Source organism: Tupaia chinensis, unplaced genomic scaffold (genome assembly GCF_000334495.1).
Source record: "Tupaia chinensis unplaced genomic scaffold, TupChi_1.0 Scaffold000531_1, whole genome shotgun sequence".
Lineage (NCBI taxonomy): Eukaryota > Metazoa > Chordata > Mammalia > Scandentia > Tupaiidae > Tupaia > Tupaia belangeri.
Genome location: NW_006160044.1, coordinates 741,356 through 752,313, shown reverse-complemented (window position 1 = coordinate 752,313; position 10,958 = coordinate 741,356). Strand labels below are relative to the sequence as shown.

The following is a 10,958-nucleotide window of genomic DNA, read 5'->3' as shown; positions in this document are numbered from 1 at the left end:
TTCCTCGTCCAGTCCCCCAGGGCTGTCCCCTTTGAGGAAGAGCAACTTGGGATAGCGTTACGGGGTTCCCTGACACTGAACGAAGGCCAGTCCTGGCCCTGGCACACCTGGGGGCTGTGAGCAGCAGGCACGGCCAAGGTATACATCGTCCTCAGCTTTCCAGAAACATCTAGAGGAAAGATCCCGCTGGCTTGTTTTCCTCGCAGGCCCGGGTCCTGTGGGCTGGTGGGTGGGTGTGCATTTATTAGCTGAATTAATCTCACAGCTAGATGACTGGATCCCCGCTGCTGGGTAATTTCCCCCGCGTGGTTGCCTGTCTGTCTGCTCTGCACTCCGCACCGCGTGCTGCTCAGCGTCCCCCTCGCTCAGGCTCGGAGGCGTATGGGATGACCCCGTTGGGATGTTACATTTCCCAAGAGCCAGGCAGGCATTGGCCTCGGTCCCTGTCCTCTGCGTGGGGTCCCAAAGACCCCTGCTGCAGGAAGAACACAGACAGCCCTCCCGAACAGGAACTGCAGGAAGGCCTGGGGGAAGTGTCGCTAGTGGAGGCTGAGGCTGAGGTGGTGAGGCTCAGACAGAGGAGGGTGGAGGCCGTTCAGTTGATGATTCAAAGGAACCAGAGGGTCAGCCTGCAGCCTGGTGGTTAAGGAGCTGGATCCCATGTGGCCTGACAGCTTGAGAAACACAACGGGCATGTGAGTCCAAAATCCCCAAAGGAGGGAGAGATGAAGGGATTGCAACAGTGATCATTCCCCGAGAGAAAGGTGCTTTCTCCCTCTTCCTCGCACTCGCTTTCTGGCGAGCACACACCCTCTAGCAGAATTTAAAAGAAAAGAATTTTTTAAAGAACTGGAGATGGGGCCAGGTGACAGCACAGTGGTGACACAACTGGGCCCATGTGGGAAAGGGTTTGTGTCCTGGGACACCTTCCTGAGCATCCTGTGTCTGTCCGTGATCCAGGCCAGCTAGGAATAGGGGTGGTCATGGTGTGGAGACCCCGTTAGGGTTGCCGGTCTCTGTGTCTCTATTTCTCTCATTGAAGAAAGGAAAAAAGAAACTTAGGAACTAGAGAAGAGTTAGAAAGGGCAGAGCGTTGGCACACGTTGCATGGGGTGCTGTGGAAAGGGAGGTATTCGGTCGTGCTTACGTTGTGAAGTCACCGTACAAACCCAGACGGCCAGGGTTCAGAGAGCTTCCAGGCAGCTGGACACATGGGGCTTCCTGGAGGTGGCCCACCAGAGAAAGCATGGACGCTCCATGCCCCTTCCTGCCCACGTGTCTCTCTTTTTCTGCTATAGGGCACATGCGCTCACCAGAGAGACAGAGAGAGAGACAGAAAGTGAGAAATCACCCCCCCAGGGGCGATGGCCGTGCCACAGTCCTTTCTCCATTCTCCTCCCGGGATTTCGGGCCCATGTGTTTTAAGCCGCCAGGTCTGGGGCTTGAACCGCGATCGACTGCACGGGAGTCCAGTGATGTCACCATTACGCCATCTGCCGGTCTCGTCCGTGGGTGTCTCTTCATCCCTATCTATTTTAGTATCTTTCATCACAAACCAGCAAATGTAAGCTTGGTGTTCTCCCTGAGCTCTCTGAACTATTCTAGGAAATAACCGAACTTAAGAGAGTTGGGGGATCTCGGAAGCACAGGTCACACGTCAGCTGGGGCTTGAGATTGGCGTGGGGAGTGAGGGCTGGTCTCGCGGGACTGAACCCTCAACCTGTGGGATCAGATGCGATCTCCAGGTACGGGAGGTAGGGTCTGAGCGGACGTGCCGCTGGCGTTAGTGTGCAGGATCGGTTGCTTGGTGGCGGGGGAGAAACCCCCACATACTTTCCAGGGGTCACGGAAGTCTTCCATGTTGCTTGTTGAGTTAGACAATAGAAAAACTAGTTTCCCCCCCATATCCTGTGGTTTTGATCCCTCCCAGGGGCAGGGGCCTGTTACCCATCTCTTAGCCACTCCTCCTCCATGAAGTGGTGGAGTTGGAAACTGCTTCCGGGGAGTGAGATGAGATGTCAGGGTCAGGCTCGCTTCACACCATGCCTAGCACCTCGAACGTGCCCGGCACCTTCCCGTTGCTGTCAGCGAGCATCGTGCATCTCAGACCCTGCCCTGTGCTCTGCACAGATAGTCCCTGTCCCTTCTGGGCTACCTCACGCTCGTCACATGATGTGTCTCACCAGACCACAGGAAACCTTTGGGGTCAGAGACCAGGGAGTGGAGTGGAGGCTTGCTCTGTAGCAAGGCCAGGAGCCAGGGAGCCCCAAAGAACAGGAGATGGGGGAAGGGACAGGTAGGACCCTCAGCCTCGTGTGAGGCCGTGCAAGCTCCTCGGCCTGGTGGGGACCCTCATGGTGCTTGGCCCTCCAGCAGAACCTACAGAACCCTCCCAGTCACTGCACAGCCCGGGCCACTCCGAGGGTGTTGGCCGGACCACCAGCACTTGGACAGCTCTCAGTGGGTGCAGACCTTGCATGGGGACCAGGGCCACTGGCTTCTTCCAAGACCAGAACCTGCCAAATTTGCCCCAGGCCCAGCAGCTGACCTGTCCACCTTGGACCTCACCGTGGCCCTTCCTCTCAGCCCCCTCCTGGTCCTTCCTCAGTGACTTCTCGGTCCCACCTGGCAAGGCCCTGCTGATCGGTTTATGATCCCGCTACAATTCCTGAACCTGAGGGGGATTTTCCAGTGCCCCGTGGTCTGTGGCTGCTAGGGTCCATGTCGCGGTCAGGCTGCTGTAACAAAGGACCGTCTGCCAGGAGGCTCTGACAGCAGGCGCTTGGCTCTCACAGCTCTGGAGGCTGGAAACCTGAGGTCAGCTGCCAGCGTGGCCCGGTTCCTGGGTTACAGACAGCTGCCTTCACGCTGTGTCCTCACATGGCCTGTCGAGGTGTGTTGCACGCCTGGCCCTATCCCTTTCTCTCTCTCTCTCTCTCTCTCTCTCTCTCTCTCACTCGGGAGAGGTTTTTGCTATAGGGCGTGTGCACTCGCCAGAAAGTCAGAGAGAGAAAGAGAGACAGAAAGCAAGAAATCATCCCCAAGGGAGATGGCTGTACCACAATCCCTTCTCCATTCTTCTCTCAGGATCTTGGGCATGCATGCACATGTGCCCGTGTGAGTTTAAGTTACCGGGTCCGGGGCTCAAACCACGGTCGACTACATGGGAGTCCAGCGACATAGCCATTATGCCATCTGTTGGTCCTCTCTCTCTCTCTTTCTCTCTCTTTTTAAAAATTATTTACTTAATTTTATTCACTATTATTTTATTTTGACTAGAGAGAGAGGGAGAGGAAGAAAGCAAGCCACCAGGTCCAAGACTTGAACCGTGGTTGGCCTTATAGGAGCCTAGCTTCCTAACTACCACGCCACCCGCCAGCCTCTCTTCTTCTTAAGGTTTTGGCGATAGGCCGCATGCACTTGCCAGAGACAGAGAAAGGGAAAGCAAGAAATCACCCCTCAGGGGAATGACCGTACCACAATCCCTTCTCCTCCATTCTCCTCCCAAGATTTTGGGCACACGCACATGCATCCGGCGTGATTTTCAAGCTACTGGATCTGGGACTTGAACCATGGTTAGCCTCGTGGGAATCTAGTGCCTTAACCACCACACCATCTGTTGGCCTTTCCCTTTCTCTTCTTAAAGGGACACTGGCCCTCCTGACCTCACTTAAACCTGATTATCCCCCCCTCCCCCTCCGGAGGCCCCACCTCCAAACGCCATCACCTCTAGGGTTAGGCCCTCAGTAGGTGAATCTGGGCGGGTCACTGGCCGCCCTGCTTCCAGGCTGTCTTCCTAGTAAAGGTCTGGGTAGTCTGGGCTGTGCCGGGCAGGAGGTGTTGCTGCCCCGGCCACAGCTGGAGGAGGGGCCCTAGGAAGACCCCTTAGAAGGCGACGTCCCCTCCTCGTGGCCCATGGCAGCGTGGGTCCACCTCCCCAGAAGACTGAGGATCAGGAGGCCTTGTGACTGAGAAGCTGTGGACATGGTGCCTCCCGTGGAGGACCGAGCAGTCGGTAACTTAGCCCTGGCGAGGCCCTTAGGTTCACTGTTTCAGTTAATCCTCTTAAAAATGCCACTACGCAGGCTTTTTCATCCCGGACTGCCTTTGCAGGAAGTGAGGCTCAGAGAAATGAAATATCCGAGCCAGGATTATCGTGGAGAACAAGGGCAGGCCGCAGGCAGAGCGGGGCAGCATGGTCCTGGACGCCTTCACTCCCTGCAGGAGAACGAGGGTCCTGGCCAGGCCTCGGTATCCGGTATTTAGGAAGGCGTTTTGCTGGGGTGCGGGGGAGCTCCAGCAGGGAGCTTGCCTCACCCCCGGTGCCTTCCAGCTCTCTGTTCTGCCCCCAGCACACACGAGGACACACTGGGGACCACACAGCAACATGGGGACCCTACACACAGGACATGCATGGGGACCACACAGAAACACAGGGACACCTACGCAGGACACGCATGGGGACCACACAAACATGGGACACCTACACACAGGGACTGGTGCCAGCATACCAGTGAGACACAGTCTGAGGCCAGACAGGGGCACAGAAACACACAGGGACGTAAATTCACACGGACACAGAAAGTTCCCACACACCTGCGGACTCCCGGGGATGCACACAGATAGGCATAGAAATAGTGTTACAGTACATGCTTCTGCTAGCAACGAAGTACCAGAAATGGTACTTCAGGGCATGGCAGTTAAGGGCGCTGGACTCCCACATGGCCAACTGTGGTTTGAGTCCCGGATCTGGTGGTTTGCTTTCTCACTTTTTCTCTCGCTCTCTCTCTTGATCTTGCTCTGTCCCTCTCTGGTCAATAAGTAAATAAATTTTAAAAGAAATAAAGTTAAACTTTTAAAAATACTAATAATTCTTTAAAGAGAAAACAAAGAGAGATTTAGGGGCCAGCAGGTGATATAGTGGCTAAGGTGCTGGACTCCCACATGGCTGACCACAGTTCAAGTCCCAGACCTGGAGGCTTGAACTCGGAGGCCAGATGCATGTATGTATGGGCCCGAAACTGCGAGAGGAGGATGGAGAAGGGCTTGGGACATGGCCGTCTTCCATGCGGGAGGCTTTCTCACCTTTCCTCTCACTGTCTCTGTCTCTCCAGCGGTCATACACATCCTATGGCAAAAACCGTAAAAGAGAGATTTATTCGGGCCCTAGTGAAGGTCCAGGGGCTGCATCTGGTGAGCGTGTTCTGGCTGAACCTCAGCATCTGGGGGCACAGGAGCTTGTGTCCGGGTGTCCTTCTCTCTCCTAGTAAACCAAGAGACCTTCCCTGATAACTTTAATCCTAAACTTCTCCCGTAGGCTTCATAGTTGGGTCGTGTTTCCTCCCTCTTAATCCCGTCACAGCCTCGCCTCAACACGTGAATCTGGGGGGACATTCAGGTCCTTCTCGACAAGCCTCTTGTCCGTCGCCACCTCCAGACTCTGTGGTACTGCCCAATCCTCACGTCCAGCCAGGGGGTTCTTGCTCTGGGTGAAGGGCCGAGTTGCAGGGACACTCCTTCCAGCCAGGAGATCTCCACAGCACAGGAAGCCATGGTGGCTGCGACCAGGGGTGGCTCAGCCCTGGCCTTGCCCATGTGCCCTGGGGGACCTTAGGGGAAGAGGGGGTGGCTTGGAGCCAGTGCTGGTTCTGAGGGTGATGTCCTGTGCTCCCCAGAACTTCCAAGAGGGATGTCTCCTGGGCAGGCAGGGACCCACATGACATGGGCCTCCTGCACTACTGGTGCCATGTGGGCTGACTGGCCAGGGCCAGGTGTCAGGTGTCCCCACAGGAGCCCTGGTTCCAGGGAGGGTGACAGGTGATGGATCTGTCATCCAGCGGCCTCTCTGGACCCTGACTCGGGGGCAGAGCACCCTCCCAAGGCCTCACACTGGTCACTCTTGGATCCACTCACTGCCTCTTAGTCCTTCCCTGTCACCAGCTCTGTCCCTCCCTCCCCAGTTACGTACCCTTGGCCTGACTCCTCTTTGCGCAGATTCTCTGGGGGCTGTTTCAGCAGCAGCCCCTCCCCACCCCAGCGTGGGACTCTAAGGAGGCATCTTCCCCAGGGATCAGACTGTGGGTCAGGACGGGACCACCAGCCCCGAGAATCTGTCCCCCAGACCTAGACATCCTCGTCCTAGGACTGGCCCCAGCCTCCTGGCCCCATTCCCTTGATTCTGGTCCTTTTGACTGGGTCTGGGCTCCCTTCCTGGACTTGCCAGTGTCATGATGGGGTGGGAGGCCCTCCTTCCAGTTCATTGGGCATTTTCTGTGCAGGAAGGGGTACTGGCCCCAGGGTTGGACTGCGGTCCAGAAGCCAGATCCAACTTCTCCCGGGGACAGGGACTCTGACAGGGGGACGCCCATGAAAGAATGGGCCACTGCTCGTCTGACACTGAGAGCGAGGGGCCCGCTCAGGACACACACGGACTCAAAACACTCGAGTGGCCGGCAGAGCCAGTGCACTGGGCCAGCTGGGAAGCTTTGGGGCACCCACGGCTTTGGGGCTCCTCAGGGAAAGGTGAGGGTTCCCACAGATAGTGGTGAAGTCAGCGGGGAAGGGTCAGGTGACTCCAAGTGTCTAAAGAACACCCCAGAACCAGGCTGAGTCTGCCTGTTGGAGTCTCCAGGCCTGTAGCCCGGGCCCACTCCCCATAGCAAACCCTGTATCCTCGTAACAGGGTCAGGCTCAGGGGTGCCAGAAAAACTCAGGTTAACTCAGTGGCCTTGCTGGTAGATAAAGGTGTCTCAGGGGACTTCAGGTGAACATGCGAGTGTCGGGCCCTGGCGAGGGGCAGCTCTGGGGAGTGGCCAGTGCGGAGGACTTGGCGTCTGGGCCAAGTTCTCACAAGTTGGCCATGTCTGTATCTTAACTGGTCATAGGGTGCCCCCTGCTGGTGACGGCAGGAAGTTCAGCTCCTTCCCATGGAGAAAGGAGGGCCACCTCCCCCATGTTATTACATATCACAGAAGGTTCTGGAACGCCTCTTGCTGGGCTGGGGGACCCTCTGCGGTGCCCCTCCAGAGGGAGCACTCGTGCAGTTATGTCCCGAGAACTGCTGTGTCCCAGGAGCCTCTGCAGACATTGCCCTGGGCGTGCGGTTCCCTGCCCCCTGTGGGTACCATCACCAGGCAGAAGTCCGCCCTGGGCGGGCCGGGTGTGGGTGAGCCACGGTGAGTCAGTGCCTTGGCACGCAGCAGCCTTCCCGCCCTTCCACACATGGGCACCAGCAGCTTCCCCGTCGCCAGGGGCTGCTGGCCCTTGTGAACTGAGCTGCGGGAGCTGGTGCCGTGCAGCCTCTGCCCCTGCAGCCAGGGGGCCAGCCAAAGGCTCATTTGTTCCGGGGGGACTCTACTGCCTCCCACTCCTGCAGGATGTGGGAGAGTCCAGGGAGACAGCGGCTCCCAGATAAGCTTGGGGTCTCCCCAGTTGCCAAGACAGAGACAAATGTTCCTCCTGCTGGGGAAAAGCTGGATTCTCTGCTCTCTGTGCAGAGAACATAGAGTTCTCTGCTCTCTCTCTATGTGCTGGACCTGCAAGATCCTACCCAGCCATCACAGCAGAGGCAGCGGTCACCCCCTCTGGGAAGCCTCTCCCCTGGGCTCTGAGCTCCTGCAGGAGACCAAATAGTGTCTCCAGTAGCTTGCTGTGCTGCCTGGGATGAATGGCGGACCTCTCTGAGGTTGTTTTCTAATCTACAAAATGGGTATGTGGGCCTGCCCAGGGCGCATCGTGGCGGGCAGATCAGATAGTTGGGGAGCTGTGCTCACACCAGGAGGTGGGTGGGGAAGGCGCAGTGTCAGCCTTCAGCCTGTCTCCGTGCCCTGCTGCTGAGGGGCCAGCCCTGGACGAATGACTCGCTTAGCAAACTCTGAGCTGTGTGAGCGAGAACGACCCTCTCTGTGTATCGCTGAGTATTGAGGTGCAGAAAGGCTCCCACCTGCTGGAGGCTGTGCCCCCCATTCCTCTGCTCCTAGGCCTCCCCTCCCCCATGGCTCCTGCCCCACGACGCCCACCCTGTGATGCACTTTGACCTAGCACCGAGGTCACAAGTCCCTGGACAGCTGTTAGCAGTGTAACCCCTACTCCTGCTGTCCTGTGTGGTCTGGAGGACTAGTGGGTCCAGACATTGGGCCCCCTGGATTCCTGTTGCCTTCAGAACCAGGCCAACCCTTGCTGTGACCCTAGGGCCTGCCTCCCCTCCATTCACATGCCACCCCGTGCCAGCCCTTTCCCCCCCAGGGCCTGGGCCTGGGCCTCCCTCTGTGGGAATATCCCCTCCTTGGAGTGCCTGCTGCTTGCCAGTCTGGGCCTTAAGTTGCCAGCCCAGAGAGGCACTGGCCGCCCCGTGGAAGGGAGTTCTCCCATCGCTGTGTGCACCCCTCCCCAGCCTCCAGGCCAGTGTCATCTGTCCCTCAGTCACTGTCTTCCACAGGCCGAGCACCCAGGAAGGACTTGGAAATGTTTGTTGAACAAAGAGGCATGTACATAGGCTAAGCCCCCAATCCCAAGCTGATGAGATGAGCAAGACTTTCTGGAAAGGGGGTCTGAGGGTGGGACGTTAGAGGGACCAAAATCTCCCCAAGGTGGGCCCTGTCTCCAGAAGGCCAGCTCGCTCCTGCTGGACTTGGGGGGGGGGCGGACACTGTGCTGCCAGCCAGGCTGGCCCTGACCTGAGTCCTTCCCCCCGCCCACAGCACCGGCAGCTGCTGAAGGACAGCTTCATGGTGGAGCTGGTGGAGGGGGCCCGCAAGCTACGCCACGTCTTCCTCTTCACCGACCTGCTCCTCTGCACCAAGCTCAAGAAGCAGGGCGGAGGGTGAGTGTGATGCAGCCCCTGCCCCACCCGCCCTGGTGGCCACCCTGCCCTGACACTGCAGGCGGGAGCCCAAGGTCGCCTGGAGAGGTCAGAAGTGATACAGTCACACCCCTCTCTATATTCTCTCTACCTGGACATGAGGCCAGGCTTGAGGTCAAAGGTTGTCGCTGACATGAGGCAGGGACAGGGACCAGCTGTGCAGGGTAAGCGTGAGGGAGGAAGATCATGTTGCAGCCCATCCTGGAGGAGCGAGTGACAGATCAGGGGGCTGCAGGGCTCAGGCGGGCCACCCCCTCCCCTGTCCCTGGCAGGCATCACTAGGCGATCACCACACTTCATCTCCCAAGCCTGCTGATGGCTTCTAGGTTATTCTCAGCACAGGCCTGCAGACCTCGCCCCACTGCACTCCCACCCCCAAGGGCTCAGATTCCGCCAGGTTGGACTGTAGCAGAGTCACATTGGAAAGGGCCAGCCGGGCTCTTCCCCCCAGTCCGCTACTTCCCTGTCTAGTAGATTCCATCAATTCGGTAGAGAGCCTCAGTTTCCCCAGCTGTCAAGGTGGATCTGCCCACCCTCCCCCAAGCTCTCCAGTCCTGGGGTTGGTCCACAGCCCTGTCCTCTTGTTAGACAGCCTTCACATACTCCCGTGTGAGCCACCAACTTCAGGATCAGTGCGAAAGGAAGAGGGTCAGGCACCCCGGGGTCTGGAGTCACGTGTGCAGGTCTGTTCCCAGGAGTCACCGGGGCTGGGGCCACCAGTATCTGCTGTTGGCTTCATCTCCACCCAGCACAGGGACCTATCGCCGGGTTCTCAGTCGGCTACAGCAGACCAAGCCTCAGAGCTAGGGCCCTCGGTTCCCGAGAGCAGTGACATTAGGAAGAAAGTGACAAAGGGAGACAGCCGACGTGGTAACGCCCTCTTCTCCCACCCAGCAAAGCCCAGCAGTACGACTGCAAGTGGTACATCCCGCTCACAGACCTCAGCTTCCAGATGGTCGATGAGTCGGAGGCTGCATCCAGCATCCCCCTGGTGCCGGACGAGGAGCTGGACGCCTTGAAGATGAAGATCTCGCAGATCAAGAGCGACATCCAGAGGGAGAAGGTGCAGCCAGTGCGGGAGGGCCGTGCTCTGCGTGGTCACAGTGGGCCCCGGGCCCAGGGGGTGCTCCCTCTGCCGGGCGCTGACCCCACACCTGGTCTCCTGGGGCGCTGGGCATCTGGTCTGATGCCTAGTTACCCGCCCTGTTCCCTGGGGCGCTGCTGCGCGTGGGGAACTCGTCTCTACCGCAGACCACGCTGTCTGGCCTGTGCCCGGCTTATGCCTGCCTGGTTTATGTCCCCCACTCTGGTGCCCAGAGCTTGATCTTGTGTCCCCCCAACCCCAGTGTCCTGGGGAAAACCCAGCCTGGGGTGGCCCCTAGTTCTTCCAATGGAAGATGCAAGTTCAGCTGGACACAAGGTCGAAGGTTTTCACTTGCAGCCCTGAGCAGGGATGATGCTGTGAGTTGGGAGGGCCGCCCCCTGTCCCTGAGTCACACAGGCGGGAGAGAAGCGTCAGGCGGAGTGAGGGAGGGAGAGCTCAAAGGGCACTTAGTGCCCCATGTAGGGCGGCAGGGTGCGGGTCACCATGCACATGCCTGAGTGGCCTGGCTACCGGGAGGGATGTGCCTGGCTGCCCCCCTTGTGACTGCCCAGATGGAGGCTAGTTCCAAGTGGGAGTGTAGCCCCGCCAGATGGTCTAGACTGCCAGCCCTCGGTCCTTTCCAGAGCCTTCTAGAAGACTGTGGTCATAGTAGGAATGAGCCCCTCGGGTCTGGGGCCAGAGGAGGCCTATGCATGGCCGCGTGTAAGGCTGATTTCTGAGAGGTGGGACCCCGCTCAGGGATGGCCGGCGGAGGGGGACGCACAGCAGGACTGAGGGTCTTTCTCAGCCCTCAGCTGTCTGCTCAGCGTGTCACACCACAAACGTGGCACGTGTAGAAGCACACGGGGAGCCCCGCAGGCCCCCAGGAGGGAAGCCTCTCGGCTGGAGTGAACGTCTGGTTGATGTATCCGAGCAGACCTGTGGCTTCCGAGGCCGCGTGTCCCTAAGCAGAGGGGGAGCCAGTGCCAAGTCCTCCGGGCTGGGACGGCTTCC

At 58.6% G+C, this 10,958-nt stretch overlaps 1 protein-coding gene across 2 annotated transcripts in view; it reads left to right on the top strand.

The window, feature by feature from the left end:
- The window catches only part of BCR (BCR activator of RhoGEF and GTPase), a gene marked incomplete at its 5' end in the record, with an annotated part of 180,074 nt that overhangs the window by 133,063 nt on the left and 36,053 nt on the right, over positions 1-10,958 (top strand). For both annotated transcript variants that reach the window (XM_014591096.2, XM_006157176.3), the window contains 2 exon segments: positions 8,700-8,821; positions 9,755-9,923. In XM_014591096.2, the coding sequence (XP_014446582.1) occupies positions 8,700-8,821; positions 9,755-9,923 (291 nt within the window).